Source organism: Chelonia mydas, chromosome 1 (assembly GCF_015237465.2).
Source record: "Chelonia mydas isolate rCheMyd1 chromosome 1, rCheMyd1.pri.v2, whole genome shotgun sequence".
NCBI classification, from domain to species: Eukaryota; Metazoa; Chordata; order Testudines; family Cheloniidae; genus Chelonia; species Chelonia mydas.
Genome location: NC_057849.1, coordinates 10,136,847 through 10,153,165, shown reverse-complemented (window position 1 = coordinate 10,153,165; position 16,319 = coordinate 10,136,847). Strand labels below are relative to the sequence as shown.

The window sequence follows — 16,319 nt, the reverse complement described above, 5'->3', positions numbered from 1 at the left end:
CTGAGGCCTGTGGGGTCTCTCACCACTCTCAGGCAGGGGAGAGTCCCAAGCCACGAAGTGACATTGGGCAGACTGAGCTGCATTTCTTCCCGTGGAGCTTATATATCTGGCCTGAGGGTCACCAGACCAGCTCCTGGTTTGCGGATTGGCTGGAGCCTATGCTCAAATAAATTGGTTAGTCTCTAAGGTGCCACAAGTACTCCTTTTCTTTTTGCAAATACAGACTAACACGGCTGCTACTCTGAAACCTAGCACAGGAATGACCCATCACCGCGTGTGGCTTAATCAGGCTCTAGGTTGGGGGCGACACGGCACGGCACAGCCTTGTCTCTGAAAGCCCTTCCCCGCTGGAGAGGCCTGCAGTGGGGTGCAGGAGAAGTTTGCCCTGATAGTTCCCATCCCACGGGGAAAGCTTGCCAGGCTGTACCCACGCTGTGCCCGTCCTGGGGATAAACACAGGAGTTCATTCTCCGGGCCTCTCCAGCTGGCCCCTTTCACCTGCACCAGGTCAACTGTCTCTTCAGCACCTCAGAGGGTAGCCCATCCAATCACTGCAACGCTCTCCAACGCCCCATACTCCTGCAGAGCCACCTAATGCCTTTTCTACTAGCTGCCTGTCAACGCAAGGGAAGGCCTCATCGCAAAACCTAAGGGCTCTTGCCAGTGGGAGCAGCCCAAGGCTGGCTTGGCTCTCGCTGCGCTATGTTCACTGCTGAAATCTTCCGATGCATTGCCTGGAATGGCCAACGGCATTCTGGAAATGCTGCTTGGCAGCCAAGCTGTGTGCATTAGCAGAGATGTTGTTCTTTACTCCTGGCAGACAGCAGCTGCAAAGAATTCTGATATTTCCTCGTTAGAGGCCATCAGAGCTGCCTTCCCAGCTTCTGGGCTCCGTGGAGCGAGGGTAGCAGCAGGGTGGTTGGGACAGCGAGGTCTCCTAGGGGCAGCTGAACGTAATGACAACACTTTGGGCAAGGAGGAATCAAGCCCCCGAAGCAGACATGGCCCGCGACTGGACACTGGCTTGCCAGGCTAAGGGTGCGCCACCTTCTCAAGCCATGGCAGAATTCCCCCATCACCCTAGCTACTGCCTCTCGGAGAGGTGGTGGATCTAGACCAGCGATGGAAGAACCCCTCCGCCGCTGGAGTAAGTGTCTACATTACGGTGCTCCAGCATTTCTAGTGTATGCACAGCCTAAGCAGCAGGTCATTATAATCCCTGGGGCCCGTCATTAGAGCAAGACATCGTAACAGGAGCTTCTGGGGCCAGAGGAAACTGACCCGTGAACAGGGTATGAAACCCTCGGGAAAACGGAGCCGTTGTCAGCAGTTTCTCCCCAGCATGCCTGCATCTCGCACCTTCCTGACGGACACATCCACATGGCAGGCACTGCAAGAGTGTTACCAGCCCGGCCCCTCGTGGTCAAAGCCCATGGAAGGATTCCAGCAGCTGGGGAGAGGGAGGGAGCAGGGGGGAACTAGCTGGGAATTGCTCCGTGGCTGAGTCGCTGTGGAAGGGCTCCAGGTGGTTTCTCAGGGTAAGCAGGATGCAGAAGAGAAAGCCCAGCGTGTGCCCCAAGCCCGTCCCCTGGTGCTGAGGGAGTCAGAATAAGGTGAACTGGGGGAGGCATGAGTCTGGCTTTGATCTGAGCTTGGATCTGGCGCCGGTGAAGGGATTCAGAGCCACATGGATAGCCGGAGATAGCGCGTAGTCGTGATGTCATGCCTACATGATGGTCTCTGGGCTTTCTGACGGGTCTCTCGGCATTCCAAGGCCGGCTTGGCCAGGAGGGCCTCCGATTTGACTGTCTTTGGGTTGCCCCGAGCGATAGGATCCACAGGATATTCCAGGAGCCCCGCTCAGCCTCTGAGCAAGCCCAAGCTGACTGCAGAGGCTGCAAAGCCAGGATCTCCTGTGGCAAGGCCCTGGTGGGCTGCTCCACAACAGCAACTGAGCTGTGGCTACACACTGTGCAGGGGTGGCTTAGGCTAGCCAGGAAACCTCAGCCACAGGCGGAGAGCGAGGGGCCAGCAGGCAGATCAGTGCTGCAGAGGCCAGGGGACTTCACACTGCACTAGGGGTGAAGTTTGCCCCCTGTGAAACCTAGGGCCCATTTAAATCCCAGTGAAGACTGTGGTCTTTCCAAGATGGGGGAGTCCCCAGCAGCCGTAGAGCCGCCATAGCTTGCTCCTACGTCCGCCTGTCCCATCAGGAGCCATCATGACCTCTGTTGTCCTCTGGCCGCGGCGGGGAAGGAGAACCAGCTCCTCTGGCCGCAGGGCATAGAAAGTGCCCCTCCAAAAGTGGCCAATTTTTTATTCCCATGCCCGTCCCTGCATAGAGAAACAAACAGGATCTCAGGGCAGGATGTTCGCTTCACGAGGCAGAAACTGGCTCAAACAGCTCTAACCCCACACAACGGCTCCCTCTAGGTTCTGCCAATACAGCAATTCCTCCTCGGCTTTTAATCACCGTGTTCTTCTCTCTGACGGGCTTCGCTCTCTGCTCCGTTCAGACACAACTCTTCCCCCGGCAAGGCCTGACCTGTGCCTTATTGCTGTTCTACCCCTGAAAGCAGCTCCCCCCCGGGTGGTTTACACGTTGCGATGTGTTTTTGAAATACATCTCCCTTAACCGTGCAGGGGTAAAGCAAGCCAGATCTCTTCCCTTTGAGCTTTTCCCGGGCTGAAGGGCTGTTTCTTAACCCAGTCCGATTCGGAACAGTCAGCACCACTCGCCATTATCTCAAGCTGCTGACAAGCAAACTCTGGGCTCTTCCAGATCTGCATCGTGCAGGGGGAAAGGGCTGCTTAGCAATCATGCGCCTGCTCCCTGTTCCCTTAAAGCTATAGACCGTCCCAAACTGGGACCCCCTCCCCGTCACCCAATCAGATGTGGTGCTTGGAATGGGATGGAGCCTGGATCTGAACCAGCCGTGTTCTGGGGTCTCCTGGACCAACGTGGCACTGCAGAACCAGGAGACACAATTTCACTGGCCCCTCCCTTCTCACCAACCTCTAGGTCTGCGGCTTCCGGAGCCCCTGGCAGCAACAGCAGGTTCTGATCTCTCCACACTGATCATGGGGCAAAGGAGGCGATAAAGCCAATAGAAACAGCTGGGGGAGGTCTCGCCACCCCACCCGAGGAGGAGGGGCCTGCTGTTTTGCCAATCCAAAGAGAAGGGCAGGGCCACCCACAGCTTCCACTTACTTTAAGTCCTGCTTCCCAAACCCGCAATGGCCCTGGCTTCCTACTCCATTCTGTGCACAGCGCTGTACGTGAGCATGGGAACCAGGAGCTGGATTTCCCTGCCTCTGATCCCAACACTAGCTGACCTGGAAATGGATCCAACAGAAGTCCTGCGGTAAAGCGCCCCTGGCTCCTTTGGGAGGGCTGGCTCCAAATCCAGAGCCAGACCCACCCTTGTGACTCGGCTCTTGCCAGGGCCTCTGGGACGGCTCGTGGCATTTCTAGGAAGGTGGGTTTAGTGCAGTTTACTCCACAGGGTGCCTGCCAGGCCAGACCAAGAGAGGGAATGGCCCACGCCTGCTAACAGCCACCCACAACCCATGCCTTGTTTCTGCAAGATCCATGGGCTCCAGATGCGAGGACAGCATCCACTGGAGTGAGTGGACATCACAGGAACAATTCACCTCTTGTAACCCTGCCCCATCTCAGGCGACCAGGCCAGCAGTCCCTGCCTCTCACACCTTGACCATATGGTGTCAACAGAGCAAATGAAGCCACTCCCTGGAAGGGAACCAACCGGAGGGGAGAGCTGTCCAAGTTCTTCCATGGAAGAAGTGGTATTGCTGGGAAACTGGAGAAGGGGCAGCCCTCCACCTGGCTGCAGGCCCAAAGGAAGTGAGAGGCAGTGTGGTCTTGTGGAGATAGTATTGGAGAGGGAATCAGGAGAGCAGCATTTCCTTTCTAGCTCTGCTGCTGACCCACTGTATCAAAACATACGAATGGCCACACTGGGTCAGACCAATGGTCCATCCATCCCAGTATCCTGTCTTCCGACAGAGGCCAACGCCAGGTGCTTCAGAGGGAATGAACAGAACAGGCAATCACCAAGTGATCAACGACCTCGTTAATCAAGGATCGAGCCGTATGACTGTGAGCAAATCACCGGGCCTCAGTTTCCCCTCCCTTCATCTGCCTCATTATTGAGTGTAAGCTCTTTGCAGCCATGGACTGTCTCTTTTTACAGCCCCTAGCACAACAGGGCCCTGAGTTTGGTCGCGGGTTCAATGTGCTACCATGATACCAATAACAAGGGCTGTCAGGCTGAATGTATCTGGTTGTTAAAGTCCCATAAGAACTTCCAGCACGAATGAAAGCACGAACCATGACATAAGCTGACATGACATTAGTCTGCAGAAGAGAAGAATGAGGGGGGATTTGATAGCTGCTTTCAACTACCTGAAAGGGGGTTCCAAAGAGGATGGCTCTAGACTGTTCTCAATGGTAGCAGATGACAGAACGAGGAGTAATGGTCTCAAGTTGCAATGGGGGAGGTTTAGATTGGATATTAGGAAAAACTTTTTCACTAGGAGGGTGGTGAAACACTGGAATGCGTTACCTAGGGAGGTGGTAGAATCTCCTTCCTTAGAGGTTTTTAAGGTCAGGCTTGACAAAGCCCTGGCTGGGATGATTTAACTGGGACTTGGTCCTGCTTTGAGCAGGGGGTTGGACTAGATGACCTTCTGGGGTCCCTTCCAACCCTGATATTCTATGATTCTATGATAAGCTGCTCTTGGTACTGACGGATGTGATGAACAGTTTGTATTTACTGAAGTGACTGATTTATGCCTGTTTATACTGTCTGGATTACAAACCAATATTTCAGTGCGAGAGGAAAAAACGACGTTTCACTCTGTTATTGGAAAGAGAATAAACGGCCCCCTTCCATCTGAATTCCTGTCATTGCTCCAGGGCGCGGGAAAGTTAGACCATTCCAAGGGTGTTTATTTGTCATCAGAAAGTTCTTTGAGAACCAAGTGGAATTTCCTGGACAGCGAGTTTGCCAGGACTGTCGCTATTGATCAGTGTCAGAAAACCAGCTGCTGAGTTTCCCCTCTGCCTCCCGGAGGCGAGCGTTTTGAGATGTTTTCCCTGTGACTGCAGCTGACAGCACGTAGCCATTCTGGGGACGTCAGCGTTGCCTTCGGGAATGGAGCACTTCCATTTGGGCTGGAAACGGACACGTGACAAATGCCTAAACAGGTCTTTTCCCAGTCTAAGGGTCCGCCTACTTTTGGAGCTGGAGGGGGAATTCCCAGCTCAAGGAGACATACCCACGCTAGCTCTGAACGAGCTGGCATGCACAGCGCCTTCGGCGCGTGACCTTTCTACTGCGCGTACAGATGGACACAGTTAAGAGACGGGGAGCTAGACACTTACACGGCCCTCGTTACCAGTGGATCTAAGTGCCCCATGATCAGTAATGAACTGATTGTCACCGACCCCTCCCCTTCCCCTGCAAGGTGAGGTTGCATTATCACCCTGTTTGACAGCTGGGGAAATGGACGCACAGAGCGGTGAAGGCCTGGCCTGGCTTTAGGTGCCTCAAATTTTGGGTGCTCAACTTGAGACATCTTACAAGGGGGCGTGCCTTTAGGATCTGCCGAGCACCCGCTGAAAATCAGGCCTTACAATCAAAACTGGACGTCTCTCTAAAAGCTACACTCTGGTTCAGCCACTATGTATTTAGTTCACTGCAGGAGTCAATGGACTAAATCCTCCTGCCTGAGCTACTCAGGAGGTCAGACTAGATGATCATATAGATGCCTTCTGCCAGGCCTGAACAAGCAGTCAGTTTAACGCAGAGCTTGCGGTCGTAAATGCACTTAGCAGACATGACACTGAACCCGATTCACTCCCGTCTACACCGCCTGCTCCGCCCCGTTCAGCTAACAGAGCCGTGTCCCGTCACCGGCCGTGCTGCTGCGGCAGGCGTCTGTGGCGTGGGACAGAACCGAAGGCCACCAACTCCTTCCGCATGGGTCCCCGGGCAACCAGCCTCCACCGGGGAAAACGCTGAGCCACGGAGGACAAGGACGAGAGCGTGGGCGAAAGACGGAGGGAAACAAATTGAAAGCACAATGAAGCGGGCTGCCTGGATGCCCCGTAAGTGGTTTCATGGCTCTTGCTGGGCTGGCGCTTGGGGAATAGCTTTTGTTAATGAACGATTTCCTTGAAGAAAGAAATAAGCGCTCAGCGTTATTCTCTCCCTTGTTATTGTTTTTGCCCATCTCGCCACAAGCCACAATCCATACCTCTGAGCGTTCGGAGCGGGGTGGTGTCCTTAAAGGTGCATGCTCAACCTTTTGGTAATCCACGAAACCACTGGATCGTGCTGCCAAGATGCTTAGCAAAATCTTGGCCTTGGGGGCTTGCAGCCAGCTTGCAATGAGCAATGGCTGGAGCTACCCACAAACCACTGGGCCCTAAAACTATGTCTCTTCTCTTGGTGAAGACTTGCTTGGAGATGTTATTCCTCAAGCCCATACGAGTCCAGAGATCTGATGGATACCAGTCTCTCTGTCCTTGATTGGGTCCACACGCTGAATGCAGCTGGGGATCTGTGCTCCAGTCCCCGAACAAGGAAGCAGGAGCGCTTGAATTCTAATCTCAGCTCTAACAGGGACTCGCCTTTGTGACCTCAGGCAAGGCACGTAACTGCTCTGTGCCTCAGTTTCTCCATGTGGATAATACTGTAATGACCTGGTGTCACCGGGCCGATGCTCTGGAACTGCTCTACAAGAAGCCAGTCAGCACTCAGGTGGACTTGCTGTGGGAAGCGCCCGGTGAATGGGGATGCTGAATGCTCTGAGGTCAGACTCAGGAAGGCCAAAGCCACGGTAGGCTTTTTGCCCTGGCTACAGTGGCATTGGCCATAGCTTATGTGCAGGCAGCTGGGCAGCCTCACCTGCCCTGAGCACCTCCGGAAAAGTCACACACCCAATTCCCACCACCTAGGCATTGGTGCAGTACACAGGGAAACTGAGGTACACACAGTATTAGAACAGGACAGTAGGGCTCACATGCAACATAACAAGGGGGAAAACCCCACCTCGTCACACCTGGTTAGTGTGTATGAGCAATGGCCCCCTCTCTAGTGCATGGGTGTCTCACAGGCCCTAGATCGCTAACCGCTAATGGTCAGATTCTCCTTCAGCTCAAGTTGTAGCAACTGGTGACCTAAGGGTTTGGTTCTTTGCTGTCACCATGACGTGCCAAAGAGCCATGCTTGTTTCACCTCACTGCAAAGCCCCTGGGTGGTGATGGATTTGTTACAGGACATCCTTCATCCACAGGGGCGTGAAGCATTAACACGTACCGTAACTCCTCGCTTAACGTTGTAGTTATGTTCCTGAAAAATGCGATTTTAAGTGAAACGATGTTAAGCGAATCCAATTTCCCCATAAGAATTAATCTAAATGGGGGGGGGGGGGGTTAGGAAAATTTTTTCACCGGACAAAAAACTATATTATATATATACATACATATATATATATATACACACACACAGAGTATAAGTTTTAAACAAACAATTTAATACTGGTACACAGCAGTGATGATGGGGAAGCTTGGTTGAGGTGGTGAAGTCAGAGGGTGGGATATTTCCCAGGGAATGCCTTGCTGCTAAATGATGAACTAGCCCTCAAGGGTTAACTCATTGTTGTTAATGGAGCCTCACACTGTACAAGGCAGCAGGAATGGAGGGAGGGGAGACAGCATGGCAGAGAGAGACAGAGACACACACCCTGTGTGTGGGAGAGAGAGAGAAAGAAAGATGCGGATTGCCCCTTTAAGTATGCTGACCCCACCCTAAGTACATTGCCTTTTAAAAGATCAGGAAGTTGAGACAGCAGCTGCGGTCTCTCCCTCTCTCCGTCCTGAGCCCTGATCTGTCTTCACCCTGCTCTATATGGAGAAGGGGTACGCGGGGAGGGGGACACCCTGACATTAGCTCCCCTCTTCCCCCCTCCCCCTGCACAGCAAGCAGGAGGATCCCGGGAGCAGCTCCAAGGCAGAGGGTAGGAGCAGCACAGGGCAGTGGGGGAGGGAAAGCTGAACCGCGGGCCATTGGTGGCCTGCTGGGCAGGTGCTGCAAGGGAACTTAGGGGAGCGGATTGGGGGGCTGCCGGCCCACCCTGGTTCCAAGCCCCCACCAGCTCGCTGCACTGGGCTGCTCTTCCTGCAAGCAGGGGACAAAGCAGGTGGCTGCCGAACCACCTTAGAAGGGAGCATTGCACAACTTTAAACGAGCATGTTCCCGAATTGATCAGCAACGTAGCAACGAAACAATGTTAACCGGGACGACGTTAAGTGAGGAGTCCCTGTACAGGCTGGTGACATGCTCTGAAGATGGATAGTGTTGTTGTTGTTGTTTAATAAAGCAAAGAAAAATGTGAGCAGAGTTTTGGGAAGGCTCCCTTTCAGATGCAATCCATCAGGCTGTCAAATGGCCTCCCGTGGGAAGAAGCAGAAGCTCCGTTGCGTTGCATCGTTCAGCGCTGGACTGGCAACGATGACGGTCTTGCATCTGTGCGGCCCTTGACATCCGAGTGGGTCCCAAAGCCCTTGCCAAAGGGCTCGTGCAAATGACCGGGAGAAATATCAGAATTGCTTCGACCAGCCCTGGGGCTGCCACGGTGTCTGGATTCAGTCCGCAGGAGTGGAAGGGAAGAACCAGATAACCCTCTCCACCTGACAGGAGCCTCAGGAGTGCCGGGTGCCTCCAAGTATTTAAAAATCAAAACAACAATCTCCTTCTTTCTTCCTTCCCGGGCTGGAGGCGTAACAGCGTGACGAGTGGTGAGGCTGCTGGGCGTGCGGGAGTGTGCGAAGGACAAGGGAGCTAAGCCAAAGGGATGAGCTTGCACAATGGGAAGTCCACAGTCCTCATACGAGCAGCGTCCCTCAGCCTTGCTTGCATTCAGCTGCTCCCCACCCAGGGGCTGACTTTGGTCAGGCACTGGGCAAGCTGGGGTGCTGCCTATGTACTGAGGATGCTTCAGCCCAGGCCATTTCACCAGCTCCCCCAGCGGCTTCCTACAGATGTTGGACGACACGGAGGAGAGGCCTGAGCCCTGTGGGAGGCTGGAGGCAAAGGAACATAGCCACCCTGGCAGTTTCGTTGGAGAGGAAGGACCTGACCTATGTCAGGCGTTTCCATTCATCCCTGCAGCTCTTGGGGGGCAGGGGAACTGGGTGATTGGCGCAGATCAAATGCCACAGACAGGACCGGCATGACTAGCATGGACGAACCGCCCTTGGCTCGGGCAGGACGAGCCTGTCTTTGACCTTCCCGCCCAGTAGCCACCCCCCAAAATCATGGCTGTGAAACAGTGCAACAGTAACCTTGCCTCCGGGAGCGAGGGAGACACATACAGTGGGCCTCCCAGTCTGGGAGGACAGATTTGCTCGAGCTGTGTGGACATTGCAGCATGGGTGGTGGCTCGGGCAAGCCACCTGAGTTCGGACCAAAGGGGTAGCTGGGTGTGGACTCAGGTGGCTAGCCCCTGCCCCAGTGTCCAGATTGCTATGTTTTAGCACCCGTCTGTGTCGCCAGGCTGGGAGGCACGCTCTCCGTGTAGTATAGACAGACCCACCCAGACCTTGTGGTCACCTTACATATATCCGACAAGCACTTAGACATCACAGTGATGGGCGTGACATGGCAAGCAAGGATGGCCAGATGGCTCCAACCCCTAGATCAGATGCTGGGCACCCTAAAACATTGAGGTATCTTGGGTCTGAACTCTAAGAACACGAGAACGGCCAGTCAGGGTCAGATCAATGGTTCATCAAGCCCAGGATACTGTCTCTGACAGGGGCTAGATTCTCCTTTAGCTCAACTGGCAGGAGCTTGAGCTTTTTGGGACAGGAAGGCTGGTTTCTAGCTCAACATCTGTTGCTAAACTCTGAGTTGTTATGGTGTCCAGTATACTGACAACCATGATGTTCTAGGTGACTGCAGATTTGTTATGCTATTTCATCTGGGTCATAAGAAAATAAGAATGGCCAGATTGGGTCAGACCAATGGTCCATCTAGCCCAGTATCCTGTCTTCTGACAGTGGCCAGAGCTAGGTGCCCCAGAAGGAATGAAGAGAACAAGCAATCATTGAGTGATCCATCCCCTGTCGTCCACTCCCAGCATCTGGCACTCAGAGGCTAGGGACACTCAGAGCATCTGGTTGCATCCCTGACCATCCTGGCTAATAGCCATTGATGGACCTAGCCTCCATGAACTTATCTGATTAGTTTTTTAACCCAGTTATAGTTTTGGCCTTCACAAAGTCCCCTGGCAATGAGTTCCACAGGTTGACTGCACTGCATGAAGAAATACTTCCTTTTGTTTGCTTTACACCTGTTGCCTGTTAATGTCATTTGGTGACTCCTAGTTCTTATGTTATGGGAAGGAATAACTAACACTTCCTTATTCACTTTCTCCACACCAGTCATGATTTTATAAACCTCTATCATAACCCCCCTTAGTCGTCTCTTTTCCAAGCTGAAAAGTTCCAGTCTTATTAATCTCTCCTCATATGGCAGCCGTTCCATGCCCCTAATCATTTTTGTTGCCCTTCTCTGTAACTTTTCCAATTCCAATATATCTTTTTTTATATGGGGTGACCAGATCTGCATGCAAAGCGCGAGGGTACCATGGATTGATAGAGAAGCAGTGTGATATTTTCTGTCTTATCGATTCCTTTCTTAATGATGCCCAATATTCTGTTCGCTTTTTTGACTGTCGCTGCATATTGAGTGGATGTTTTCAGAGAACTATCCACCATGACTCCACGATCGCTTTCTTGAGTGGTAACAGCTAATTTAGACCCCATCATTTTATATGTATAGTTGGGATCATGTTTTTCAGGGTGCATTACTTTGCATTTATCAACATTTTGTTGCCCAGAAAGCGGCCGCCAGGTCCCTGCAGCCCCTCGGCGCATGGGCAGCCAGTGAGGCTTTGTGTGCTGCCCTCACGCCTGCAGGCACTGCCCCCGCGTCTCCCATTGGTCGCGGTTACCGGCCAATGGGAGTTGCGGAACTGGCACTGGGGACGGGGGCAGCGTTCAGAGCCTCCCTGGCTGCCCATGCGCCTAGGGGATGCAAGGACCTGGTGGCCACTTCCGGGAGCCCCGTGGAGTCAGGGCAGGCTGGGAGCCGGCCTTAGCCCCAGGCCCCCGGTGTGCCGCCAACCGGACTTTTAACGGCCCAGTCGGCAGTGCCGACCGGAGCTGCCAGGCTCCCTTTTCGACAGGGTGTTCGGGTCAAAAACCAGACGCCTGGCAAGCCTAGTCACAGTTCTGAAAGGGTCTTTTTCCCTTTGCATTTCACTCTATGGCTTGTGCTACCCACTGTCTAAGAAAGGACCTGCTCCAGACCAGCCATCTCAGACAGCCACTGGGGACTCTGCCAGGACACTATGACCTCGGCAGGAGTGAAAAAGCCTATGCTTGCAGCGTCCCAGTTGGATCCATCAAGCTTCCTCCTACTGTCAAATTCAATTGGATGAGGTCCCTGCCGTAACAGCACTGGAGACGCGTGTCACCCTGTTACTCTGCTCTGGCTTTGCAGAAACACGAACCTTTCACCACCCGGCTTTGCCGGGCAGAAAGCACAAGGTGGGGCCTTTTGACAGACGGGCTTTTCCATCGGCACAGGCTGTTTGCAGCCAAAGCCCTTTTACAGACGGAAACCAATGAAGTGCACAGTGGGATCACGAAGGGGAGATCGAGCTCGAGAGCTGTGTCGGGCTGGCAAAAAGGCCGCCCAGTGTCAGAACAAACCCCGGACAATTAGTCAAATATTTATAATGCAATTCAAAGCTTTGCCGCCGATTAGACCAGGCAGATGCACCAGATGCACTGCAAAGTATTGCCAGGTATGCTCAGGTAGGACATACCTGCGGTGGCCTGAAATGCCCTAAGTGGTGCTGGTGGGACACACCTGCAGAGGTGCTCAATAGACCAGGTGTGCTCAGGTAGATCACACCAGCTGTGCTGTCAATGCAGCAGCCACAATCCAGCTCTCTCTTAGACGCAGCTCAGCGGAGGGGTGGGTGGGTGGGGGGGGTTTGCAGCACTGAATGGGTTGAAAAGCAAATGGTCCAGCCCTTGTTGGCCGGGGGCGAAATGCAGCATTCCGTGAGGCATGCAGACACGCGGGTAGAAAAGCCGGTACCTGTACTTGTAGGCTGCCGTCTCGTTACCACTGAGAAGCAAGGCAGAAAACAGCATGGTCAAAACCTCTCCAAACAAGGATTAGCAAAAGGTCAGACAAGTCCCCATCAATCCCTCCGCGGGACTCCGAATGCGTCAGGAATCCAAGAGGCAACGTACATAGACACATAAAAGCAATCACAGGAGAATAAAAGGTTCTATCCATGCCCCCCCACACCCCCACATCTGAGCAGCTGGGTTATGCTGGGTCAGCCCCTCAAGAGACAAGGAAGGACACCGGCCACATTTACAAATGGGGAACTGAGGCACAGATTGATCATGGAACTGGCCTGAGGTACCCACAGAAAGTCTGAGGCACAGCTGGGAATTGAACCCTGCTTTCCATCCAGTGCCTGATCCACACGTCCCTTCTTCTTCCTTGGCACCCATTAATGGTTAGCCTGGAGCGTCCCAGGCCTCTGGGCAGCGCTTGTAACAGGCTGCCGAGCCTTCCCCCTCCCAATTCCCAGCTCAGCTCCGGGAGCGGACACATGCCATTGCTCTAGGACAGGGCGGCTATTCAGCGACTCGTACCAAACGAGCTGCACGGCCCCCGTTCCCAGTGGGAGGGGTGTAAAGATCCATGGATGAGAACCCCAATCTGCAGAGCCTGGGACAGCGGATGGTCCCAGGGTACCTCCGGGGGCAAGGCAGAGCCGCAGCCAGGGAGCCCTGAGGAGAGTGGGCGCTGCAGGAAGCCCCTCTCGAAGGACCCATAATGACAGCACCCTGCAGCCCTCTGACTGCCCAACACACTAGTTAACCCCAGGAAGGCATCTGGGCAATCACACAGACTTCTGGCCTGCTCTGACTGCAGACTTCAGCTTGTCTCCTGATCACCAGTCTGACTGCAACCCCAGCCTGGGACTACCTCTGATCTCCCATCTCTGACCCTGGCCCGACTATGATCCTGGCTCTTGCTTATTGAACCCGGCCCTAGTGATTTCCCCGACCCCTGCTCACCGCCTACCCCAGCCCAGCTGTGACCATTGGGCCAGACTGCCTTCACCCTGGTCCCGTGCAAGAGGTCCCCATCGGAAAGGATCACAATTGCACATACCCTGGCACTCAGCAGAGATACCAGTGGCCATATAAGCCTGGGTAGCAAACCTCCCTGAATGAAGTTGGGAGCAGTTTACCACTGACTTCAATAGGACCAGGGACATCTCCCCACCACCACAGATATTCGTGGTGCTCATTATGCAGCCAGAGCTTCATTGACTCAGCAAGGCAAAATGCAGACACGTCTGCTCAGGAGCAACTTGCTGTTCAAGAAGCTTCCCCATAACAGCATCTCGAGTTAATGTGGTCACGTCGGAAGGAAAAGCACCGGAAAAAGGGAAGTCGAGAAAGAAAAGCCAGCAGAGGGATCTATGGAGCTATCGGCCACACAAATGCCAGGAGAGGGTGTTCTTGCACGAACCGGTGCTAGCGAGGACAAAGAGGAAACAATCACAGGAAGAAGACGACAGCCATTGAAATGCACCCTCTCCGCTCCTTTAGGACGTGGCAGCCAGCGAGAGAAAGGACGGGATGCGGCACAACGAGGTGAAGATCCGGGAGGCAGTACAGACTTTGGGCTGTGCAAACCGAGGCTGGGAATGCGTTCCGAGATCCGCGCCCGCCCGGACACACGCGCGGTGCGTTTCAAACGAGCCTGGACGTTGTTCAGAAAACAACGGAATGACTTAATGACGGTTGGCGACCGAAGAGCAGGCATTGCGCACTCCGAAATTAGAGGGCGTCCCAGCGCCAACCCCTTGGCCAGATACAATCTCCCGGACACTGGGGTTAGTCTGGTTACTTCAAATACACGCTGGTGTTGATGAGCTCAGGGGAATATTAACATGCAACAGCTGATGGGTCCAGAAACAGGTACCCAGCGTTGTTCCCTTTAAGAGCCCGGAATGATTCCCCACCGACGTCAATGGGCTTTGATCAGGCCCAGTATAAATTTCTGGCTGGAGAAAAGGTGCTGGGTCCACAGCCCTGGAGGCCTGAGCTTTCTGCCTTCCAGCTCCACCGTGCGGGCCCGGCGCAGGCTGCAGCCCACACTTCCCCCGCATCGGCCACTGCCAACAGGCTCAGTGCTGACCTGGTGGGACCCCTCGCTGGGTGTGGGGGGAGGTTGGTCTCCAGCCTCATTCAGATTGGAGCTGACAGGGTGAAAAATTACTCACGTTGTTTTTCCATCTTTACTCGCGTTTCTCGGCTGCCGGTGAACCGGAACAAATCCTGGCGCTGAGCCTGCCGGGGCCGCCTGCTGCCGTGGGAACACCTGGCCTTCAGGAACCAGGCTGAGCTCAATGTCTTTTCCATGGGACACTGAAGAGCCATCCAATGGAAAGGCTCTATTGGGCCTGAAAGGAACTAAAGTGGTGGGTGGTCTTGCAGAGCAGTATGGTCCAGTGTGTAGGGCACGGAGAGTCAGGAGACCTGGGTTTCATTCCTACTACAGTCACTAACTTGCTGGGTGACCTTGGGCAAGTCACGTCCCTGCTCTGTGCCTCAGTTTCCCCCACACCCTTTGTCTTGTCTATTTAGACTGGAAGGTCCTCAGGGAAAGGTCTCTCTCCCTTGGTGTTTGCCAGCACTTAGTACAAATAACCTGCTACTGCAATACTCCCCAAGCCTCATAACCCACAGCCCACTTCATAGCCTGCCTCCACCCCTCCTTCCACATGCTGCCTTGTGCTTGTATCCCTCTGCTTGATAGAGCCGCCCATTCTTCCTCCGGACGTCAACTCACTTTTCCCAGAATGCCCTGCTCTGCCTCACCACGTCTTCTAACTTGTCTGCACAGAGGCACCAGTGGCAGCCAGGAGTTATCTGGCTCCTGGGAATGGCCTCCTTCTGCTAGCCCTTCACAAGCCCCAGAGACACTCTCCTCCAGCGGGGAAACCGGCCAGGATAAGACGCAGCCAGGTGAGGAGACAAGGGGAAGAGAGATGGATGAAGGGACCTTTGTCACGTGGAAGGCACATGGGAAGCTGTTACAGATCAGGCTCTGATAAGATTTCCTCCCCCAAGCCAACACATGGAAGGCTGTTACAAGCCTGTTCTGTTCGGGTGCTGCATGCTGGGAGGTCTGTGAGATAGAGAGGAAAGGGTTAACCGAGGTGGGGAATGTGACTAGCTGGGCCGAGCACAGGTCTGGGAGCCAGGAGCCAGCCTCTGACGATGACTCATATCTCTGACCTGAGGCAGACACTGAACTGCTCTCCCTTGCTTTCCCACATCTGTCAAATGGGGAAAATTTTATAGCCCCCCTCCCAACGGTGCCGTCATCACAGGGAGCATTATCTAGCTCGTGTGGGGGAAGTCTTTGCTTCCATCAAGTGCTGAATGAGTGGTGCAAAATGTGATTAAAAACACTTGGGAAAAAATAGCAGAGAAGTCCTCCACGGAAGCCACAAGAGATCACCTGAGACAGGAGGGCTCACACTTTGTTGTCTCAGAAATTCCCTCCCAGGAAGCAGGCAATAAGACCAGGACTAAAAAAAAACCCTTTTTCATATGGACTTCCTCTTCAACACTGCTCCACCATGGACCCCCTGCAGCTGCCCCCAGTGCTATGCTGTAGGATAGTTGGCCCAACCGTTCCCATGACAAGCGCGTATTGATCACCGTTGATCTACCCTGAGCAGCTCGCCGCGAGGGCCTGTGTATTTTTTACTTTGAAGTGAACACGCACCTCGCACCGGTCCGGTTTTCTTTTCTATTACAACAGCACTTAGGTCTCGTCTGGCGCAGCACAAAATCCCCCTTGAACAGAATACAGGGGCTGTGGTGCGAGCAGTGTGAGGCTCGTGACATTTTGTGTCTGTGGATGGTTGGTGAAAAGTGCCCAGAGCAAGAGCCCTGCAGAGTGGAGAGATAATGTGTGGTGGGTAGCAGCAGGGCAAGCATCCCACAAGTTGCCCCAGCCAACGTGTCTCAGCTGGGAGCCCAGCCCCACCAACTGCTAACCTCTCCAGGGGAATCCCGAGCCTCCTTAACGCCCACTAACGGTGCACCTTGCCAGGCTAGGCCCTCGGACAGAATGTCACATCAGGATTTGAGCCCCTAGACTCCATTA

At 54.0% G+C, this 16,319-nt stretch overlaps 1 protein-coding gene across 7 annotated transcripts in view; it reads right to left on the bottom strand.

Annotated features, from left to right (window-relative positions):
- ARRB1 (arrestin beta 1) overlaps positions 1-16,319 on the bottom strand; it is a 180,268-nt gene that overhangs the window by 108,835 nt on the left and 55,114 nt on the right. For 4 of the 7 annotated variants that reach the window (XM_043527281.1, XM_043527239.1, XM_043527288.1 and 1 more), the window contains exon 2: positions 12,204-12,233. The exons of the other annotated variants lie outside the window; for them this stretch is intronic. In XM_043527281.1, coding sequence (XP_043383216.1) covers positions 12,204-12,233 — 30 coding nt within the window. The remainder of the gene's footprint in view (positions 1-12,203; positions 12,234-16,319) is intronic. 7 annotated transcript variants of the gene reach the window in all.